Raw genomic sequence first — 25,447 nt, forward strand, 5'->3', positions numbered from 1 at the left:
TAGAAATAGAGGGTGGAGCCTACCATGATATAACATTTTATGGAGCCCTAATTTCATCATATCAGTTCTGTCCACTGACATGTGGGTTGGTATCGCTTTCAAGAACTTATGTCCTTATATTATGAAATCCTGAGTTTTGGACCAATCAACGATTGCTCTTTTGATAGCTCGCTTGTCAACATGAGTCAGCTCAGCCCTTGATTTATGTACAGGCATCACAGGCGGGATATGTTGTGTAACATCAAAGACCACGGTTGACAGAAAGCGATGAATGGAAGCCCTAATATGGCGTGGAGAACGAGGTCTTGTATGTATAGTTACGTCATATCTCAACGCTCGTGAATTCTTAATAAGGCTGGACTCACAATCAAAACATGAAATCTGTGTTTTAAACTCATGCATCAATCGAGTTACATCAGTGCGTTCGTCTCATTGAGAAATGAAAAACGATATATAAATCAAGAACATCGACCGGAAAATAAGAAAATTGTCATAAAATTCTAAAATTTGAGAAAGCTGTTTTCAAAATCAAATCTATTACAAAAAAGGTTATTTCTAGACCGATTTTTATGAGACAAAGACAATTTTTCTCCACTTTTCAAGCTCATTTCAACAATGAGGTTTTCAAATTTATCGCAGTTTCAATGCCACACAAGCCATCATTTATAAGCGGTTGGCAACGGCAGTAAATAAATGTGGTGATACAGCACCCCCCCCCCCACCCCCACCCCCACCCCACACACACGCGCGCACACACACACACACACACACACACACACACACACATATATCCCTTGTAACATATCAATAAAGTAAATAATAAAGTTCCCTTTATTTATTCTCATGCGGAAATTTGTCTTGGGGTTTATTCAAAAGGAGGACTGGAATAGCCCAGGTATCAGCCGCAACACAGCGCCGCAAATTGAGCTGAGGAGAAATGGCTTGTTGACGTCCATGTAACTCAGTGGATTTCAAACTTGGTATCTTTCGGGTACAAAGCAAAGCTGAGCCACACTGACCTATAGTAGATCATGCACAGACCACATTTTGTACTTCGACAAATTATGGAACTATCGAATAAGTGGAACAGTCCCCTGTATGTTGCATTTATCGACTTTGAAAAGGCTTTTGATTACGTTCATCGTGAGTCTATGGAAGATACTTAGACATGATGGTATCCCACAGAAGATGGAAAATGTCATCCCATCTCACTATGAGAATTTTGAGTGCAGAGTCGTTCATAATAATAATTTGACAGAACCATTCACCGTGAACACTGGAGTCACATATACAACCTTGTTTGAGTCAAACAAGGTCGTATCCTCTCACCCATTTCATTTTCTTAGGCTATTGACTGGCTGATGCAAGTCACTACCAAAGGACATGAATGAGGAAAACAATGGAGTCTTACATCAACATTTGAGGATTTAGATTTTGAAGATGACATTGGACTATTCTTCAATAGATTTCAGGATACTGAAAATGTGTACACAGCAGAAAGTTTAATTGGACTAAAACTAAACAAGAAGAGGACTAAGTCATGAGAGTCAACACGTCAAACAAAAATCCAGTGCTCATTGATGGAAATCCTCTTAGCGATATTCAAGAATTTACTTACTTGAGCAGCAAACTGACAACAGGTGATGACTGCATCGAAGAGATCATAATTTGAATAAGTAAGGCAAACCTTGCTTTTGCTTCCCTTAAACAAATTTGGAAAGCAACTGGATTGTATTCCAACACTAAAATCAAGATTTTTAAGAGCAATGTCCTGAGCGTTTTGCTCTATGGATTAGAGTGTTAGAGGATCACTGAGTGTATCATCCAGAAAGTTGAGATATTCCAAAACAACGGTCAACTGTCAATGACGAATCTTCAAGATCTTCTGGCCGAATATAATCTCAAATGAGGACTTGAGAGCTAGAGCAGAGGTGGAGTCTCTGAAAAGTTTAAGGGTTTTACGGCTTTTCGAAGGAAGAATCTACCAACTGGCTAGAAGGCAATAGGAAAGGGTAAACAAAAAGAGGTTATTGAGGAGAGTGATAATGATCTGGATAGAGGAAATGATAGACAACACAGACTGTGTGATGTGTGGGGATGATTTGAATGTCAGGAATGTGTGTCAGAGGAGTTTACAGTGACAAATGTTGCTGTGTTCCATGCTCTAACCTATCTGTTGACAAAATCCAAAAATCCAATTTCTACTTACTGTAAGAAAGTCTTCGTTGACTCATAGACTATTTAGTCGCTATACATAGCATTTTGTTCCTTGTTTTTATGGAATTTATGGCCATGAATTCCAGTTCTCCTTGTGCTCAGTCTGTCTGTTGGTGCATAAAGCCATTTTCTTTTACTGCAATTGCTAGCACTTGAAAATAATGTAAATACTGCAAGAATATATGCAGCAGGGACGGCTGGTAATAATGGGCAGGGTGGGCAAATACCAGCCTGTTTTTTCAAGTTATATGCTGTATTACCAGGTCCGAAATAATCAAATTTAAATTAGATAATTTCAAAAGTTACTACTTAAACTTGATACTTCGTACTGAAATCAATTTGTGTGTATCTTTGATAGATTGCGAATCACCATGCACCCCGTAATGCATAAACCAGGATGCGCTCCTGTTCTTTTTATCACCCCCCCCCCCCAACCACTCCACTCCACTCCGCCCACATCGTCATCTCATCGTCACGTCGCCTGACGGTGATTTTGCTGTCTGGCCTCTCTAGTACTAGGTCGGGCTAATTCAAATGAGCCCACCTTATTAACCAGTGTACACTAAATAGAGATTTTGGCAAACGAACTTTTTCTTATTTATTGCCTTACTTGTGCTGGGAAGGTTCCAGTATTGAATTAAATTTATTAATTTACTAATATTATATCAATTTAGTATTAGTTTGTGTTGTTTTAATATATTTGTTTATCCATTTAAATTATTTCTTTTTTTTTTCCCTCGTTTTCTTTAGTGTTTCTCAAAACTCATTTATTTAAATTGTTTTCTTATTTGTTTGTTGTTGTTGTTGTTTTTTGTTGTTGTTTTTTGTTTTGTTTTTTAACAAATTAATTTGTTAATTCTTTTTTTTTAAATTATTCTTAAAGTAATTACCGCTGTATTTTTATTGCCAGACTAAATAATTTTGCAAAACAATGTAATTTTCTATTGTATTCCCTCTAATAAAATAAAACACTTTTATTCAAAAGTCACGACTAAATAAATATATAAAATACAACCACCATTTTGGTTTTCTCAACAATTGAATTAGTATACGAGAAATACTCTCCCGAGTAAGGAGATAGTTGAATTCTAAGTTATAGAGGAAATAAATACCTTTAAAGGAAGGGTGGGCAGATTCCGTACTTGCCCGTCCTGAAGCTAATACACACATAAGATGGTTCGCGATGAAGAGGCGGGAAGCAAGGGATTGGTTGGGTAAGGAGCAAAAATAACACGGTAATTATTGTGACGATAGTCAAACGAATACATGAGGAGAGATTGGTAACATTATTTTGTCTTAATTATATTGTATGAAGTATTGGCGAAAGCCTAATATTAAATAAACGTTGTTTTTGTTTGTCTTATTTTGACTATGGAACTGATACTGATACTTGTCATAGCAGACCTGCCTACTTTAGATAGGAAATAAAAATCGTAGTTTTCAGGGCTAATAAAATCGTAGATATTTTAACTACCCTTTAAAAAAATCACCGGAATTTTCGTCTGTTTTGATAGATATCAAATTTTAAAAAACGAGAAAAAATAATTGGAAACGTAATAATGATGGTGATGGTAGTATAGTGGTAGCGGTGGTGGTAGTAGTAATGATGATGGTAATTATTATTATTATTATTATTATTATTATTATTATTATATTATTATTATTATTATTATTATTATTATTATTATTATTATTATTATTATTATTATTATTATTATTATTATTATTATTATTATTATTATTATTATTATTATTATTATTATTATTATTATTATTATATTATTATTATTATTATTATTATTATTATTATTTTATTATTATTGTTATTATTATTATTATTATTATTATTATTATTATTATTATTATTATTATTATTATTATTATTATTATTATTATTATTATTATCATTGTTATTATTATTGTACGTATTGGTGGTATTACTATTGTTGTATTTTTTTTTTTGGTGGTTATTAATGGTATCAGTTTATTGTTTGGTCCCATTTGCCATTATTTTCCACTTTCATGTATGTGGTCATCAAATTGTATGATTAATTGGCGAAAGCCTAAGATTGAATAAATTTTGTAATATCGTATGGTAACCATCATTGTCGACGACATCGTCGTTGTCATCATAATCATCATCATCATCATCATCATCATCATCATCATCATCATCATCATTAACAACAACAACAACAACAACAACAATATTAACAACAAGTACAACAATAGCAATAAAAACAATATCAACATCATCATACAATTTCCGTCATCGTCTCCACAACTATCATTCTAACCAACAGCACCACCAAAACCACTACCATAATTACCCTCACCGCCTCGTCTTCCTCCTCCTCCTCCACCACCACCACCACCGCTACCACTATTCCAACCACTACCACCACCGGCACAATCATTCTGACCACCAAGACAGCAATAAAAATTATGCAATTTGAGCTCTGAATGAAACTCGAGTCATATCGCTGTTGTTGCTTCTCCATGAAAACTTTAAGGTTACTACGTACTACTGAAAACCAGAAATATGTAAAAGCAATATTAATATCGCCGTTGAGGGATTAAAGCATCTCTTTAATTTTTCGAGTGAAGGAAATGGACTTGTATTGTCAAGGTGTTGTCGCATTATGTCTCGTCGCTTTATTTTTTAGTTGTATTCTCTTTCGTGATTCATTTTTGATTACGTTTGGAAGAATTAAAATCTACTGGTATTGTCATTTAATTGTGAATGTGATTATTGGTGGTTGAAATATTTTTTGTTTAAAGGCGAAAAAAAAAAATCAAAAAATTTTTTTATTAAAATAAAAACAAAAAAATAAAAAATAAAAAATATATATCATATATATATATATATATATATATATATATATATATATATATATATATATATATATATATATATATATATATATATATATGACCGAATCCTCTTTGCCCCACCACTGTAAATAGGCTAGAACCGCCACTGATATGCAGGTTTGTTTGAGTACGCATATAAACATATTTGTGAGAATAGTTTAAAAATTTTATAATATTTAGTTATGCCACTGTGTACGGAATAACTTCTCTTACAGAATTCATACAAAGGGCAGTATAATGTTATTCTTTCATGTTTCAAGCTTAATGGATATATTACAAAATACAATTTTTAGTCTTGTGGTGTTTAAGAATCTAACCAATAGATCAAGTAGAAGTTTTAAATAAAACAGAGAAACACCTGGATATGATAAAAAATCAAGGTTAGTGCGAGTTGTTCAAGTGAACAATCACCGTTCAGTGGTGAACAATACGGCTATGGCGCTCATGTCGTTGCCAATTCATCATCAGATAGTCCCATTGACTCTGTGAATGTTGGTGACGCTCAGTGTCTTGACATTGAGAGGGGATTCGAGGAATACAGTTACCTTCTCATTTGAAACTTCAGGAGTCTAATTCAGGAATCAAATAAGATTCGAAGCGAGCACTTCTTGCAATATCAAAAGCTGCACATTTCGCAGCTCTGTTATGACTGGCCGGGAAAGGACTGATGGCAATAATTCGTTGACCACAAGGAAACCCAAGACAATTTATGTTATTTAGTGCACAACAATCATTCCTACAAGCAGAATATTTGGCACTAGTAGTGAAAAACACTTTTGACAATCAGTTTGAGTACTATTCATCAGCTTTCAATGAAACAGGACTCACAAACTTACGCAAAGTAACAGATTTAGCTAATACCTGTGACAGGGCCCCAAGTCGTCGTAACACTCTCCTTAATTTTAGCAGGGTCAGCACAACAGATTGCCACAATTTAGCAGAGACCATGGCTTTATGCAAGATGAACAGATAGAGTGGCTCAACAATAGACGTCCCCAAACAAGCAGTAGCAGAAGCATGGGAATCTTTATAATTTCATTTTTACAAACAATTTATAAATTAAGTAATTTCATTTAGCTGTCATCACGTTTTCGGTATGTCAAACTTCACTGGAGGATCTCTATGTGGTACAGAATAACTTCACTTCCCATATTCATAGAAAGGGAAGTATGAATGTTATCCTTAAATGTATGCAACTGTTTACAGCTTATCCATTGTTAGTTAGAAGTGACTATATTGTAATGTTCAGAAAAGTGAGTGGAGCAGGCACTTATGTTGGTAACAACAAGATATGAAGTGAGTAGAAAAGTGCCAGAAGACAATAGAGAATAAAAATTTTTTTCGCGGCGGTGGTGGGGTTTGAACCTGCGACCTTATTGGTACGACAACTCCGCCTGGCAGGTGAGAGCGTGGCTCTACCGTGTGAGCTATCCACGAACACTAAAATATTCGTTTCAAACCCAAAGTCATTTCTAGATCCCTCTCTCACCCACTTCTTGAGATCGCCGATTCGTTCGCCACCATCGCGAAGTAATTTTGACCAGCAGTTAAGCTTAATAGCCAATATTCTCATCACAAACATATAACATAGAAACGATTGAGACATTGAGTATGCTCCGGTGTATGGGGTGAATTTTTAATTCAGAAAAGTGAATGGAGCAGGCACTTATGTTGGTAACACAAGATATGAAGTGAGTAGAAAAGTCCCAGAAGACAATAGAGAATAAAAATTTAAAAAAAAAAAAAAATAATTTATTCTCTATTGTCTTCTGGCACTTTTCTACTCACTTCATATCTTGTTGTTACCAACATAAGTGCCTGCTCCACTCACTTTTCTGAATTAAAAATTCACCCCATACACCGGAGCATACTCAATGTCTCAATCGTTTCTATGTTATATGTTTGTGATGAGAATATTGGCTATTAAGCTTAACATGCTGGTCAAAATTACTTCGCGATGGTGGCGAACGAATCGGCGATCTCAAGAAGTGGGTGAGAGAGGGATCTAGAAATGACTTTGGGTTTGAAACGAATATTTTAGTGTTCGTGGATAGCTCACACGGTAGAGCCACGCTCTCACCTGCCAGGCGGAGTTGTCGTACCAATAAGGTCGCAGGTTCAAACCCACCACCGCCGCGAAAAAATTTTTTATTCTCTATTGTCTTCTGGCACTTTTCTACTCACTTCATATCTTGTTGTTACCAACATAAGTGCCTGCTCCACTCACTTTTCTGAATTAAAAATTCACCCCATACACCGGAGCATACTCAATGTCTCAATCGTTTCTATGTTATATGTTTGTGATGAGAATATTGGCTATTAAGCTTAACTGCTGGTCAAAATTACTTCGCGATGGTGGCGAACGAATCGCCGATCTCAAGAAGTGGGTGAGAGAGGGATCTAGAAATGACTTTGGGTTTGAAACGAATATTTTAGTGTTCTTGGATAGCTCACACCGTAGAGCCACGCTCTCACCTGCCAGGCGGAGTTGTCGTACCAATAAGGTCGCAGGTTCAAACCCCACCACCGCCGCGAAAAAATTTTTTATTCTCTATTGTCTTCTGGCACTTTTCTACTCACTTCATATCTTGTTGTTACCAACATAAGTGCCTGCTCCACTCACTTTTCTGAATTAAAAATTCACCCCATACACCGGAGCATACTCAATGTCTCAATCGTTTCTATGTTATATGTTTGTGATGAGAATATTGGCTATTAAGCTTAACTGCTGGTCAAAATTTCTTCGCGATGGTGGCGAACGAATCGGCGATCTCAAGAAGTGGGTGAGAGAGGGATCTAGAAATGACTTTGGGTTTGAAACGAATATTTTAGTGTTCGTGGATAGCTCACACGGTAGAGCCACGCTCTCACCTGCCAGGCGGAGTTGTCGTACCAATAAGGTCGCAGGTTCAAACCCCACCACCGCCGCGAAAAAATTTTTTATTCTCTATTGTCTTCTGGCACTTTTCTACTCACTTCATATCTTGTTGTTACCAACATAAGTGCCTGCTCCACTCACTTTTCTGAATTAAAAATTCACCCCATACACCGGAGCATACTCAATGTCTCAATCGTTTCTATGTTATATGTTTGTGATGAGAATATTGGCTATTAAGCTTAACTGCTGGTCAAAATTTCTTCGCGATGGTGGCGAACGAATCGGCGATCTCAAGAAGTGGGTGAGAGAGGGATCTAGAAATGACTTTGGGTTTGAAACGAATATTTTAGTGTTCGTGGATAGCTCACACGGTAGAGCCACGCTCTCACCTGCCAGGCGGAGTTGTCGTACCAATAAGGTCGCAGGTTCAAACCCCACCACCGCCGCGAAAAAATTTTTTATTCTCTATTGTCTTCTGGCACTTTTCTACTCACTTCATATCTTGTTGTTACCAACATAAGTGCCTGCTCCACTCACTTTTCTGAATTAAAAATTCACCCCATACACCGGAGCATACTCAATGTCTCAATCGTTTCTATGTTATATGTTTGTGATGAGAATATTGGCTATTAAGCTTAACTGCTGGTCAAAATTACTTCGCGATGGTGGCGAACGAATCGGCGATCTCAAGAAGTGGGTGAGAGAGGGATCTAGAAATGACTTTGGGTTTGAAACGAATATTTTAGTGTTCGTGGATAGCTCACACGGTAGAGCCACGCTCTCACCTGCCAGGCGGAGTTGTCGTACCAATAAGGTCGCAGGTTCAAACCCCACCACCGCCGCGAAAAATTTTTTTATTCTCTATTGTCTTCTGGCACTTTTCTACTCACTTCATATCTTGTTATATTGTAATGTTATACTGTTACTAAATGAGATGACAAGAATTGTGGAATTGTGGAGATGTGAAATGGAAGTAAGGCCGCTGTTTAGTTATTAAAATGTTTAATAAATAACTTGAAGTGAACACTGGTGTAAGTGTAAGTGCTATTTTAATAAATTGTAATTTTTCAAAGGTTATTGATTACACCCATTCTTTCAATGGAGTGTTTGTATATAATATCCATTTTATATATATATATATATATATATAAATAAAGTGTGTGAGATTCATAACAGTATAAAATAAGACTAACAATATATGTATTGCGTGTAACAAGACAAAAAGGGCATCAATCATCAAACAAGATTTACTTTACAAAGCAACATATTCATACACATTCATACGTAACAGTACGCGAAGACTTCAACACATTCATACGTAACAGTACGCGAAGACTTCCTTTGTGTGGATGACACATCACTGTTCAACACATTCATACGTAACAGTACGCGAAGACTTCCTTTGTGTGGATGACACATCACTGTTCAACACATTCATACGTAACAGTACGCGAAGACTTCCTTTGTGTGGATGACACATCACTGTTCAACACATTCATATGTAACAGTACGCGAAGACTTCCTTTGTGTGGATGACACATCACTGTCCAACACATTCATACGTAACAGTACGCGAAGACTTCCTTTGTGTGGATGACACATCACTGTTCAACACATTCATACGTAACAGTACGCGAAGACTTCCTTTGTGTGGATGACACATCACTGTTCAACACATTCATACGTAACAGTACGCGAAGACTTCCTTTGTGTGGATGACACATCACTGTTCAACACATTCATACGTAACAGTATGCGAAGCCTTCCTTTGTGTGGATGACAAATCACTGTTCAACACATTCATACGTAACAGTACGCAAAGACTTCCTTTGTGTGGATGACACATCACTGTTCCACACATTCATACGTAACAGTACGCGAAGACTTCCTTTGTGTGGATGACACTTCTGAACGAAAATGTTTCTCAGCATATTCACAATGCGAATCATCCAGGCTATGCTTCCAAATCATGTAAGACGTGAATAGTGAGGCCAACAACACTCTATCCAAGGTCATCAATGGGTAGAACCAGAGGAGAACGGTCAGAATCACCACCCCAGGGTGGCGCATATTAGAATATATCTCTCGCAGTTTAGCAACTTTCTTCTTGAGTAGTGGAGGTGCCAGCCCATTGTGGTAGTTCTGAACCTGAAAATATTTTTAAAAATTAGGTACGTAAGTTATTGAAAAATTATTTATGCTAATATGATCATTTTTCTTTACTTTAAGCAGAGTCCTGCGACCCTATAAATATAATTATCCGCAGTTTTGAGTTATTAGGGTTTTTTTTTTTTTTAAATTTTCAACAATATTACATGCTCTAATTAATTTAACAAGCATTCAAAACTACAAAACCATCAAGTCATAGAAATAGATATGAATAATAAATATAATAATAATAATATTAATAATAATAATAATAATAATAATAATAATAATAATAATAATAATAATAATAATAATAATAATAATAATAATAATAATAATAATAATAATAATAATAATAATAATAATAAGAAGAAGAAGAAGAAGAAGAAAGAAGAAGAAGAAAGAAGAAGAAGAAAAGAAGAAGAAGAAGAAGAAGAGAGAAGAAGAAGAAGAAAATAAAATAATAATAATAATAATAATAATATAAATAATAATAATAATAATAATATAATAATAATATATAATAATAATAATAATAATAATAATATAATATAATAATTGTATATAAATATATAAGTAACTAGCTCAAGAATATTTACAAAAAATAGTTCTTTTCTAAATGGAATGAAGTTATTTATTAGAATTAATCTGATCTAGATGGATACTTTTTGCTTTCATGGATATTCATCAAGCTTGAATGGAAACATTTATTTCAAGTTTAGAAGTTTAGTTAATTATCAATAACTCGTTAAAAAAAAAAAAATAATTGAAGATCCTTTACCATGGATGATATATATTAAAACTACTATTTTAATCCATAATTATGAGTTAAACAAAACAAACTAAACAAAATAAAATTGAAACAAACTTGAGTGAATCCAAGCAACTCTCCAACATCCATCAACATGACCTCAAGGCCAATCATCAACCAGCCAACAAAATGACACAGAAGAAAAAAGGTCCACAGAAAAATCCTATCATGAGTGTCAATGTACCACAAATAGACCTCAGGGATGCTGTGCCAGTATAGGATCATTACCTGTGAATGTTAAAGCATTTTTTAAAATAGCACGCAATGACACTGATTTGATCTTATATAACATAAGTAAACAATAATAATAATAATAATAATAATAATATAATAATAATAATATAATAATAATAATAATAATAATAATAATAAATAAATAATAATAATAATAATAATAATGGAGTGAGCTTATGATGGATGGCCTGAAAATGTGACCTTTAAGTTAAATCCTTTTCTTACTCACTGAAATTTTCACGCCAATGATGAAAAAAAACTTTCCGTGCGTTGATAAAAAATGTGAGGTATTTCCTCTGGGTCAACACATAGGGTTGAAGGTAAGGAGTGCCAGTGACTTCTGTTTCACATCAGCTTTCAAATCATTAATTTTCATTGAATTTGTCTTTTCTATATTCATCTTTACATCTATTTTCAGGGCATTGCAATCTTCTGTGTGCTGATTTTTTTTTGTTGCAAGAGAACAATGTCACATGCAAAATCCAGATCTTCAAATATTTCCGAAAATGTCCTCATGATTCTTGTTTGGGTCTTATCAGTCGATTATTTTATAACCCAATAGAGTGCTCATGGAAAGAGAAATGGGAGTAATACACAGTCTTGTTTTACACCTATCTTGATTTGAAAGTTCTCTGAGAGTCGCTGTTTACAGATAACCTTGTCATGAATACAGAGTGAACATGTATCTTAAAACGATATATCTAATTGCTTCTTGAGTGACTTAACATTGAACTGTTGCTAAGCACAGTCATATATGACCATCTGTCTGAAAATAGTATTACCTCTGGAAAAACCTGATGCTTAAAATTGAAAATTAAGCTTAAGAATTTTAGTTTAAACAAATGCATAAATTAAAGACAGGTAAATTCAATCACATGTACTTCAGTGTCTTCCTAAACAAAACAATCTTCTATCGCCCCTCAAACTAAAATGTTATATTTCATATTAGAAAATAATGAAAAAATGAGCGCAGCCAGTGACTGAACTGATATAAGATTATGTAAATTTATGTAATTTGTTTCATATATATTATATATGGTTTTTAAAACCAATTCAGGGAGGGGGCAGGGGCTTGATTATCGTCTTCTAAGTAATGTATTTTAAATAAAATATTCGACTCTGAACTCACAGGAGAAACAAGTAAACAGCTATTGGCAGCGGTTTGTATATTTTGTACCAATATTAGGAAGAACATATATACTCTTAACAAAATGGAAATACCCACTCCTTACAATTAGCTTACACTTGGCTTGTAGCATTGCACATTTGAAACACTCTAAAGTTGGGCTCATTTCATCGATTCAATAAAAGCATGGGTCATCAACCACGTCAAAATGGTGTTACATTGGGGTGAATCAGATGCTTACAATAAAATTTTTAAAATGGTTATAAATATAAAACACATCTTTAAAAAAAAACTATGTCAATTGTCCTCAAATAAAACATTTAAACAGAACCTGAGTCTTGTGATTTTTACGATAAATTCAATGTTTAGCTTATAAATTAGTGAGGAAGTGATCTTTCTTTAGATCTATTCCAAGGGAAGACTAGAATAAGTTTGAATAACTCAGGCGTCAGCCACAGTGCAGCGCTGCAAAGTGAGCTAAGGCTAGGTGACCCGCTCAAGGCCACACAGTGCGACGGGTAGTTGAACTCAGTACCTTTCGGGTACAAAGCAAAGACCGTACCGAACCACCATGAGATGAGCCACCATATATATATATACAAGTTCGACTGTATTTACTTTATAATACTGTGTAAATGACTAAGTGTTACACCTGAATCTGAGCAATTGAAGCTGTCCAGGGCCGCACTACAAGATTAGTCTTAAATGAATACAGAAATGATCACACAGCTTGGATGGTCTTCCTTACAAGACAAATGGAAACAACGATTAACTCTCATGTTCAAAATTACAAATATAATGACGACCACCTTACCAGAACAACAAGACTTACAACGAAATACACACATTCAAAGAAAAACTAAAACCCACTCAAAACACTAAAACACCAATCTACAAACTCAAACATCTTCAAATATTCATTTGCACCCCGCACTATCAAAATCAAAGACTGGAATGCTCTTCCCGAATCATGTGTGAACACAACAGATTTAGAAACATTCAAACGAAGATTATCAAAATTCTTCAGCCTAAATTATACCAACAATGGCTGTCACACTCAACAACTCTCTCCGCCCTCAAATACAAATACTCAGAATTGAGTCGACTTCGAGCAACATTCAGATTCAGAAAGTCTTCTCCATGTGCTCAACATTGGTTCATCCATAGCAGCCCTCAAATTCTTCTTCTTCCATTCAGGCCAAAGCTTCAGGCTGAAGATTGTATGGCCGTCTGTAACAGGGGTTTTAGAGGGAAGCAGGGAGGGATTTTTTGAAGTCATCGGTCGAAAGGGCTTGTTTACAAGTGGTTGGTAGGGAGTCCCAAAGCCGGATGGTGGAGGGCAAGAAAGAGTAATGATGATGGTTTGTTCTTGAGTGGGGGATTTCCAAATTAAATGCTGAGTTTCATCAAGACCCTTCATGCCAATTTTCTTAACACCAATGGATTCCAAAATGGCACAAAGTAATACACTTCAATTATTCTCTCTCAAGCTATTACTAAACATAATTACCATAAGACATATGCATGTCGTGCAAAGATAAAGCAGTCTTTCAGACACTGATATTCTCCACCATGATTGAAGGTGATTCTTAAACCAAGGCGTTGCCATCAAAGAATGCTGGCAAACAAAAAGGCAAATGAGAGCGAAATCCCACAAAAAACATCCAATCACAGTGGCATCTGTTGAAAGAAATGTTTCATTTATTAACGAAAAAAACAAACCAAAAAATCCCCCCAAAAAATTGAGCTTTTATATAACGCAATAATCCACTAAACGTGCTCAAAGCACTTAAAAAGGTGGTGCCTTGCAAACATCAACACTTAACATGTGTAGGACGAGACATGTCATCTTTCAAGCGACATTAGAATTTATACGACGGAAACAATGCTGGATAACGGTACTCATTTTAAACCTGAGTATGGTGAGAGAATGTGAGCAAAGAGCCTTTTCCAAAAGCTCAGCAATGCGCCGTTCAGAGCAGGACTCGAATCCTGGACCTTCCCATCCAAAGGTGAATGTCATACCACTAGACCACACAGGGCATTTAATATAAATGCAATTCAAACAGTGTAATGAAATGCATTCCATGTAATGTTGTAATAAAGCTTTGTCTTAATCAGACATGTTAGTTGATGTTTTTGATTTCTCTCTGTAAAATGGACTGTTAATAGAGCAATTAGTTTTTCAAGAAAAGTAAAACTCATTTTTAACAGGGCAACAGGACTTGTCCTTCAGAGCCATTTGGCCCAAGGAGCTGGAGTTTATACCGGTTTCTATAGCATGAAACAGACAATAGCAATTGCTTGCTACCCATTGGATAGAAATAGAATGCTCGTCTATGGCCTTAATGTTTTAAGTGAATAAACATTGTAAAGAATCACAAAAATGCAAAGAAAGGTGAACTAAGTAAGTTTTTGAATGAGGGGAGTGTCAAAATGCAATTCTTACACTTGAAACCAATATTATCATCTACGAAAGAGCTAGCGACATCTATATTACAAAACAGCATAAATAAAAAATAATTATAATATTTTATAATGCCCATAAAAATGTTGAAAAATTGTAGGTGTATGAATGAAAAATAGAATAATAATGAATAATACTGAATGAATAGTGAATAAAAATAATATTATGGACTTAATTAAATTTAAACACAAAATTAAATTAATTAACATCTACCGGCACACATTTCGTTATCGTCGGAAAGCCATGATGGGAAAACACATGATGGCATTGAGATGGGAACTTGAAAAGTATCTGCAGAACTCTGAAATTTGGTATGATCTAAATTTTAATTACAACTTTATGTAGAGATATATATATGTATAGCCTATATTTTCAATGAAAAGAATCCATTTGAAAATTGTCATTTTTTTGCGAAGAGATATTTTTTTTTTTTTGGTTATATGTATGACACCATTTAAAAGGAAATTAGAAGGCTAAAAAATAATGATACCAAAATTCCCTTTATTATAGTTAGGCCTATGCATTGTTTTAACCAAACCCCTCTGTCTAACGCTCATGACATGTCAAAACTTTCCTTACGCTAGGTGAGTGGGTCATAATTTGGCTCCCACTATTGCCACTATAGACTATGCTGCTCACTAAACTGCCAAGTCATTTATTATTTTATAGAGACTTTTTACATTACAACTCCAATTCTGGAGAAAACGAGTAATAATAAGTAAATGTTAGATAAACAATCATTCAATGGATTTCTTTTTTCTGAGACTTGTCGCTCAGTCCGACCAAAAATCGGGTCTCTAGCCTTTGCCGGGGAATCTACCTTTATCCCAATATTTCAGAGATTGTTTGGACACAAACAACTGGAAATTTCCAACTGTGGATATTGTGACAATAAAAACTGTGAAGCAGACTATAAAGTGCGCATATTTGATGAATGAATGATATGCACTTAAATGTGCCATCTTTTCTTGTGTTTGAATATTTATTTGCAATTTGCACTGATTCCGCAGGGTTTCGTTTTTCTTTCTATTTCTATCAACTTGTCAACTATCAAGGCTACTTTCTTTTTCCGCGTATAAAAGCAGAAATGCCAGATTATTTTCAGGCATTCTGCCAACTGGATTTTAAAAATCTGCCAAATACCACAAAAATCTGCCAAACGTACTATTTATTGTACCTCCTTTGAAAAATCATCAGTTTTGTTAAACAAAAAATTCGCAAGGCCGATATCATAAATTATTTTTTTTTAATTTCCCAAATTCAAAAAATCACTAATACATAAAAATGCCATGGAAAATGTGGAGTAGACCCATACATGATATAAATAATAATGTAGCAAAATCTTACCTGACTGCAGTGATGATCCGGATGGGGAGCTGAAGCAATTCAATCTACGTCCACATAATGAGGTGATGCTGTATATATCTATTGTTGTGGCGTCAATTGACATGATGTAGGCCTTCAAGTAATTCCAACTCAAAGTCCAAGTTTGTGAGGGCACCAGATACACAAAGGTACTCATTAAAGTAAAAATGCATGTCAAACAGGAACGTAAAGTGAAATCCAACGGTGAATCAATGTATATAATATGGAGTTGTGCAAGTTGTATGCACATACGGTTGAAAATAAATAAATTGATTCGAAGGTCAAGTCTTCTGATCCATCTGAGAGAGAAAGGCCGGTTTCTTACAAAAACTGCTCGAGATCTGCATCATTGGATGCAGAAGTATCAGCTTCACTGCTTTCACCCAGGCATACAGTGTTACTGTTAGCTGCATATAGAATATCACTGGTACACAGCTCCAACATCTGCCTGGTCACGGTGAAATCGTTGCAGCACTTTCCCTGGTTGACGACATGCGATTTTATACGGATGGTAGCATCGAGGGCGGAAGCCACACCCAGTTTGTTTCTTGGTTTTGTTTTTGTAGAGGTAACACGAGAGAACGTTCTTTCGACTCCAGCGTTTCTTGCAGAAGTGAGAAGGCAGGTGAGGGCATATTCTGCAAGCTCTTTCATTAGAGTTTTCCTGATGCCTTCCCAAAATTGAAGTGTCTCCTTGGGAACTGATGGCTCATTGAAGACAGGATAAGATGACCAATCAACAAGAACAATTATCGTCTGTATTGCTCTTCTATTGTCCTCCCTTTTCCCCGAAGAGATGAGGGAAAGGCAAATCCTCAAACCGGGCCCTTTCCAGTTGGTTCAAGACAATGTTAGTGCTGTAAAAGTAAAAGCGTTCATTCCTAGGCCTCGGAAAATAAAATCTGCCAAATATTTGCCAAAGTGCCAAACCGATTTTATTTTCTGCCAGACGACTTCAAATTCTGCCCCAAAAAGGACATTTGGCAGAAAATTTGCCAAATTGGCAACACTGATAAAAAAGTAGTGTCAACGTTCTCTCCGGGTAAAGAATATAAACAACGTGTCTGCGTTGTCTCGTTTACTCACCGAGAACATAGTTCAGGGACGGCTGGTAATAATGGGCAGGGTGGGCAAATACCAGCCTGTTTTTTCAAGTTATATAATAATATAATAATAATAATAATAAAATAATAATAATAATATAATAATAATAATAATAATAATATAATACTTTATTGCATCCCAAAAAGGAAATTTTTTGTACAGACGTGTTATAATTTACACATAAGATAAAAATACAATGGAAATAGGATGTATATATATAAAAAAGGAGCAGCTCTATAACCAGAGCTGCGCTTTATAATATGAATAATTTCAACACTGTAAAATAGTTAAAACTGTCACCATAAATTGAAAATTGAAAAGATTGCAAAACAAATAAATTAATAAATTAATATTTATATTTTAAAAAAGTAAAAATGAGAAATAATTATATAAAATGATTATTGCTTGTTGTTATAAAGCCTAATACTGGACGGCAGAAAAGATTTTCGGTGTCTCTCTGTTTTCGTTGAAATAGAGAAAGGGCGACCACTTCTTTCTGACATAATAATTGATGTCTTAGTGGATGATACTGGTCATTTAATATTTTAGTTATTTTATTTATACAAAATTTCTCGTATAAAAGATCTACATCGTCAACATCATTTATATAGCGTTTAATGATTTTTAATATTGATTTATTTGTTCTTTCCTGCTAACAGTATTAAAGGTCGATAATAATCTTATTTAAATTAGATATACATACATACATACATACTCACACACACATACAACATACATAAACATACATACATACATCATACATACATACATAACATACATACATCATACATACATACATACATACATACATAACATACATACATACATACATACATACATACATACATACATACATACATCATACATACATACATACCATACATACATAATACATACATCATCATACATACATACATACATACATACATACATACATACATTACATACATACATACATACAATACATACATTACCATACATTACATATACATACATACATACATACATACATACATACATACATACAACATACTACATACATAATACATACATACATACATACATACATACATACATACATACATACATACATACATACATACATACATACTTTACATCTACATACATACAATACATATACATACATACATACATACATACATATACATACATTACATACATACATAATACATATCATACATATACATACATACATACTACATTATACATACATACACTACATACATACATCATACATACTTACATACATAATACTCATAATACATAACATACATACATACATATCATAAAAATACATACATACATACATACATACATACATACAATACATACATACATACATACATACAACATACATACATACATACATTACATTACATACAATACACATTCATACATACATACAAATATAATGTACAATGTATAGAGCTGAGTATTAATTTGAACAGTGAAGTTTCAACTCTGCTCACAGAATGTCTCAGAGTAATAATGATTTTAAGTGTTGATGACGATGATAACATGATGATACGATGATGACGATGATGACAAAATGAGATGATGATATGATGACATACGATATGATGACGATGATACGATGAATGACATGACTGATGTATATCATGCATGATAGACATGACGATGATGAATACGGATGCATGATAATACATATACATCATACGACATGAATAACATACGTACAATGATATTAAATAATACACACATAATAATAATACAATGAATAATACAATCTACATATAATAATAATGATATAATTGTGGTGATGATAAACAACAGTGCTAATAATTACGATGATGATAATAATGACATAATAATAATAATAATAATAATAATAATAATAATAATAATAATAATAATAATAATAATTAATAATAATAATAATAATAATAATAATAATAATAATAATATAATAATAATAATAATAATTAAATCGATTATTACAATGATATACAAATTGATCTATTTGGAATATTTGACAAATAGATGGATACATATAGATAGAGGGATATATAAATAGACAAATATCTATATTATTAAATATGTAGTGCTACTAATTACATATTATGAATTTTACATCTTTATCTCCAAACTTTGTAAGAGCCAATGATGGCACTGTTGCTTATTATATATTTTGAAAGGACTTTTGCTTCTTTGCTTTTAAGGGTGGGTGCGGCATTGAAAAATGTGAAAATTGGGCCACTTTGACCTAATTGGGTTATTGCTATTTTTAGAACCTATGACATCTTATCTTGTGATAAAACATCATTTTTTGCATGAATTTTATTGATTTTTGTACAAATTTTCGATTTCTGCAATACCACCATCATCAAAATTCACCACTTTTGGTTGTTTTTTGCAATTTTCTCAAAATGTTGTTTTTTTAAAACATTTTTCAAATTTTCTCCTCTATTCTCTGATAGATTTTCTTGAAACTTTGCCCAAATACTCACAATACCATGTTCTTTATTTCGTATTGATGAATTTTTGAAATATTGATTACTTCAGAAATTATTGGCTTTCAAACTGAGAATTTTGACCAAATTTCAGATAAAGTATAGTGACAAGATAGAAAAATTTATATCTTAAAAAGTATTTCACTAATCAAAAAATCATCAATAGGAAGTATTTGTCTTTGGATAAGTAACTTATTTCCAAAGTTATATGCTTTTATCTTTGTAAATAGTCTCGAAATATTGATTCAAAGTTATGTAAACAAAATCCAAGATGGCGGCCGTTACCATGGCAACAAACTTTTTTTTTTTTTAATGACGTCATATTTCTCCATTATTTTTTATTACAAGTTGCTGTGTGAAGTTTGAATCAATTTGCTTGGAAAATAAAAAAAAATTGGGTCTTTATGCCGCACCCACCCTGCCCAGAATCTTTAAGCCATTCACAAATCTACCATGGACATAGCCGAGGCTACCTACAGAAAGAACGATAACCTCGGATTTATATCCAAGGGCATTTATTTCCATGCATAAAGGAAAGTACTTTTCAAATTTAGTTTGGAATGACTTGTTAATATGAGCATCAAATGGGACTGAAATTTCAACAATTTGGGCTGTTTTCATTTCTTTGTTGATTTTTAAAATGTCCGGTCGATTACTGTTAGTATTAAATGAGGATTTGTCACTGTCGAAAAAACTTGGTCTGATGAATGTGTCTTTGAAAATTTGAGTAGTGTCGTTTTTAGGTATTTTGTCAAAAATAATGTCAACAATTCTATTGTGTCGTTTTTGATATATTAATTTGAATTTTGTACATCCGTTTACAACGTGAGATACTGTATCTGGCGGATGATTACAGATCTTGCAGCCTTTGGAGTATGACAATGGGTAATATGTATGAAGTAGACTGTCGCACTCGAGAAGCTGCAAGCGGCATTTTATAGCAAACGTTCTAATTTCGTCAGGGAATTTATGATTGAATATGAAACTGGAGGAGAGAGCGTGGTTTACCCCAGTGGCTTCTCTAACAATTCTTCCTTGAGACGCCAGTTCATGGAAATGGGTAGCTATCTCATTCAGTCTCACACTTTTAAGGACGTTTTGAAAACATTTTGGGGACTTAAAAGTACAACTGACGTCACTATCAGCCTGAACAGACATCACATAATCTTCATCTTTTATTAAGGAAACATTTTGGCGGATACACTTTTCAAAAAGATCCACCCAAAATGACTTTGGCCAATTAACTTTTGTGTTATTTTGGAGGCGTTTGCCGTTGTGACAAAAACCGGCAAAAGTATTTTCTTCTTTTTCGTCTAATGAGGCGCGTAGAATTTTTCTTTTCGTTAGATGAAGGTTCAGGCTGTTTGTGGCTGTTATCTTCACACTGTCATCGTCACAATTGAGGATGTACAGGGCAAAGGATAAATGTTTTGCATAATAAATTATTTTAGGGTTTGGTAACCCGAGACCACCTTTTGATCTTGGACAAAACATGAATGACCTTGTACTCGAATTATTTAAATGTAACCAATTTCTAACTTTGTTCTCAATTATATTTCCAATTTCATTAAGGTCCTTTTCGGTAAACATGAGATTACAAAAATAAAACATTAGAATTGAAAAGCACATTGAACTCAAGAGACACAGTTTGGCTGAAGACGGCAGAGGGGAAACATCTAAAAGGTTCATATTGTTTCTAAATTTTTCGATTATCGTTTTTCGTTGATGTTCATCACTTTTGTTTGTCAGGTTGATGTTGTGTCCTAAATACGTGTAAAATTCTTCTTTTTCTAATGTTGGTATTTCATGTTGTTGTATAGTTATTGTTGGTAATTTGAATTTTTTGTTCCAGTTGTTACCTGAACATTGGCCAGATGTTATGGCGCATTTTGGGGGTTTTAATATTCATTCCCGTTGCATTCATAAATTGAGTTGTTTTATTGCACAATTGATTCATTACTTCTTCACTTTTTTGCTAGTAACGTGACGTCGTCAACGTAACCTTGGATGGGTAGTGGCATCTGCAGAGAGGTATGGTTTTGTTCGATCCATCTTAGCCATTTATCTATTCCTTGTTCAAAGACAATTACAGACCATGGACATCCTTGGATTATACCCTTGTCTCTGTAGATTGTATTTATGAGGTGATTTCGGACTTTTACTTGGAATGATGCTTTGTTATAAATATCCTTAGTAATGTTGATGAATACTGGAGGATATGAATATTCATTAAGTTGACGTAGCATGAATTCGTGATCTATACTTCCAAATGCATCTTTTATATCTACAAAGCATAAATATAATTTTCCCGATGAGTGTAAAAAATCTGATACTGCACATTTTAACGAAAACACATGTTCTTGTAGCCCGTTTCTAGGTAATGAACCTTTCTGTGAAAGTGACAGTCTCTCCGTGTCGACAATCCATTGCATGTATCGATTTTGTATATGAATATTTTATAGGACGTTAGTAATAAGGCGATAGGTCGCCAGTCGTCGACGTTGTCCTTGTTTTCATTCTTTTTTGGTACCAGTGTTATGATACTGTGTTTCCAGTCTGGGGGGACTTTTTGATATTTTAAACAGGTGTTAAAGATGGCCGTAAAAATTGGTGCCAGTTTGTTTATATTTTGTTTTATATATTTATAGGTGACACCGTCTGCCCGGGTGACTTTTCATTAGGTAATTTTTTAACACAGCTTGTGAGTTCGTCGATTGTAAACTCACTTGTTGATGGTGTCCATGCGAGAGGGGGGATAGTGACATCATCGGACCTGGGTGTGTCACTAATGTTTATATTGTTTTGTTGACATTATTCTTTATAGATAGTTCGAAGATGACGTCACTCAGGCCTTTGTTATTGTTTTTGCCATCCGCGTTTGTGAGTTGTTCTCACTAAACTGTATTAACCAGACTATAAAAGTTCATGGTTACACAGAGTTTGTGTGTTGGTCCGTTATACTTCCGGATGGCAATGTTGTGAACTCCTTGGCCAAGCGCATTCTATCTATAGGCAGTCTCTACTGTGTTGATATCTATCTCACAACTTGAGTGTGTTTGTTTACATCCATTTCTAATAATATCAATAGCTTTTCGTTGGTGGTTTACGAATATTGCTGTGAGTTCTTGTCTTGTCACCTCTTTTTCCTCCTGTGCTCTTGGTGTGTTGTTTTGGATAAGGGAGGGCAAAATGGAGGACTTTATATCTATTATTTTTATTTCGATATATTTTAATAGAGCTTCATAATTGTTGATCGGGTCTTTTATCATTTTTTAAATCGGTCCATCTGGAAATTTTGTTAAGATTCGTTTGCAGTAGCGGAGAAATTCAATGCTAAACGGCTGTCCATTATCGGCTCTTTGGATTTGCAATGTGTTGTTTGTGATGAAAACACTGTGTAGTGTTGAAAATAATTTTATCCATTTTGATGAGTTGGAGTGACAAAACGTTGGTTTTATTTTAATGGGTTGTGTAGATATAGTATGTCTGAACATACCTTCTTGTTGTATAAACTTATTCCAAGAAGAATTACTGGTCGGTTCATGCTGATACTGGAGCCAATTAGAAATGTCAAACAAATCACAATCACTATTTCCGCCATTCATAACACGTTTTACAACATTGTAACCATTCTGTCCGACGTCTAGTCGAATTTTACCACTTTTGATACACTCCTTGGCAAGAAATCTGATCCTTGTCACAAGTCCTTTACTCCTTCTAGACATTGTCTGTGTTTACGAGGACAGCTACCACGGATGATGGATACAAGAGACGGTAGATCTAGAGACTACGAGAGACCCGACTGACCTGTCCGCCATCTTGAACATCCATCCATCCATCCATACATACATACATACATACATACAGAAATAGACAAAGTGCGAGTAAGTCGTTAGATAGATAGATAAAGAGTTATATAAGTTAGAGAGATGGGTTGATAAATAGATAGATAGATAGGTAGATAAGTAGATATTTAGATAGATAGACAGATAGATAGATAGCTATATAGATAGATAAAAAGATAGATCGATTGTTGGATGGATGGATTGATAGATAGATAGATATATAAATAGATAGATAGATAAATGGATAGATAGATAAATAGATAGATAGATATCTATCATCATCATCATCAAGTGCCAGGCCTGTTGCAGACATCGGCGATCGTGTCACTCCAACCACATCTGTCCTCAGATCTTCTCAATAGCTCGATTCATGTTCCTCCTCCACCAATCCATCTGTTCAGATTGTCAATGTAATCTATCCTCTGTCTCCCTCTTCTTTTCTTCCCAGCAACTTTACCTGTGAGTACAATCTTTTCAATTCCGTTATTTCTGTAAATATGTCCGACAAATTTTAACTGTCTTTTTCTGATGGTTTTTACTAAAATTGGCCGAAGTCCAATTTCTTTTAATACCTCCTCGTTTTTTATTTTATCTTTCCATGAGATTCTAAGAATGAGTCTATAAAACCAAATTTCGGCTGTAGTTATTCTCAGTTCACATTCTTTGTTAATCTTCCAACACTCGCTGCCACAAAGAAGCACAGACACACGTATGCTTTCATTGCCCGGAGATTTGTTGCCATCTCAATGTTGTGGTTGTTCATGATTTACTTTAATTGATTATATGTGTTCTTTGCTAAAGCAATTCTTCTTTTAAAAGATCCAAAAACCTTCCACAACACGATCAAAGAAGTGAACAGGAAGAGTAAATGTACACAAACAGGCTGCATTAATGCTAAAGATGGTACAATGCTCATGGATAAAAACAGCATATTACAACGTTGGTCGGAATACATCGAGGAGCTGTTCCATGATGAAAGAGGGAACAAACCGCAAATCCATAACTCCATAGAAGGACCACCTATCTTAAAAGCTGAAGTGGAGAATGCACCCAGAAAGATGAAGAGGAGGAAATCACCTGGACATGACAATATTCATGTAGAATTGATTGAAGCACTTGGAGATTGGGGAATTGATAAATTAACTGAAATGATCAAATCAATATTATTTACAAAAGAAACCGGGAGCCAACCAATGTATACTTCATAGAACAATCAGTTTAATGAGTGGTATTACAAAATCTTGCTTCGTATCTTAATGGAGAGAATGAGGAATAAGATCAGACCAGAAATCAGTAATCTTCAATTTGGATTTGTACCAGACAGTGGGACAAGAAATGCTATTTTCACATTAACAACATTAATAGATCGCTATTTTGAAATGCAAAAAGATGTGTATATATATGTTTTATTGATTCCAAAAAGGCCCTTGACCGTGTAAAATATGAAAGAGTTATTGACATTCAACAGAAGTTGGATATAGATGGCAAAGACATTCGACTCGTTAGAAATATTTATTGGGAGCAAAAAGCAGCTACTCGAATTGATAGTGAGGTCAGCGAATACACACACATACAGCGAGGTGTGTGGCAAGGATGTGTCCTATCTCCCGACCTTTTCAACTTCTACAGAGAGTTCATTCTACGTAAAATACAACTGAAGGAAGGGGTGAATATAGGGGGAAATATTATCATCAACAATCTAAGATATGTGGATGACACTGCTCAATTGCAGAATCAGAAAATGAGAACTACTCGATAATGTGGCCATACATGGGGTTAGAACTCAATTTGAAAAAAAAAATAGAATGTATGGTTTTGAGCAGAAATAATGTTAAACTACCCTGCAAATTATCCTATCAAAACGAAGAGATCAGGAGAGTTGAAAG

General features: G+C 34.4%; 1 protein-coding gene across 1 annotated transcript; it reads right to left on the bottom strand.

Annotated features, from left to right (window-relative positions):
- Window positions 1-9,001: 9,001 nt before the first annotated feature.
- LOC144956894 (nurim homolog) lies at window positions 9,002-15,821 on the bottom strand. Its single transcript, XM_078887703.1, has 4 exons — window positions 15,576-15,821; window positions 13,799-13,968; window positions 10,986-11,156; window positions 9,002-10,117 (listed from the first exon to the last, which is right to left on the bottom strand). The coding sequence occupies exons 1-4, from the start codon at window positions 15,715-15,717 to the stop codon at window positions 9,815-9,817; spliced, it is 786 nt and encodes a 261-aa protein (XP_078743829.1). The 5' UTR covers window positions 15,718-15,821; the 3' UTR covers window positions 9,002-9,814.
- Window positions 15,822-25,447: the final 9,626 nt, after the last annotated feature.

This window comes from Berghia stephanieae, chromosome 11 (assembly GCF_034508935.2).
Source record: "Berghia stephanieae isolate SIO BIC M18660-M18661 chromosome 11, UCSD_Bste_1.3, whole genome shotgun sequence".
Taxonomy (NCBI): domain Eukaryota; kingdom Metazoa; phylum Mollusca; class Gastropoda; order Nudibranchia; family Aeolidiidae; genus Berghia; species Berghia stephanieae.

What these genes read in the sequence shown, in the direction of transcription:
- LOC144956894 (XM_078887703.1), bottom strand. Translation starts at nt 15,717, where the DNA reads ATGGCACATTTAAGTGCATATCATTCATTCATCAAATATGCGCACTTT. An exon ending in CGACATGCATATGTCTTATG is followed by an intron (nt 11,157 to 13,798) that starts GTAATTATGTTT and finishes TAACATTCACAG; the next exon opens with GTAATGATCCTATACTGGCA. An exon ending in AGTTGCTTGGATTCACTCAA is followed by an intron (nt 10,118 to 10,985) that starts GTTTGTTTCAAT and finishes AAATATTTTCAG; the next exon opens with GTTCAGAACTACCACAATGG.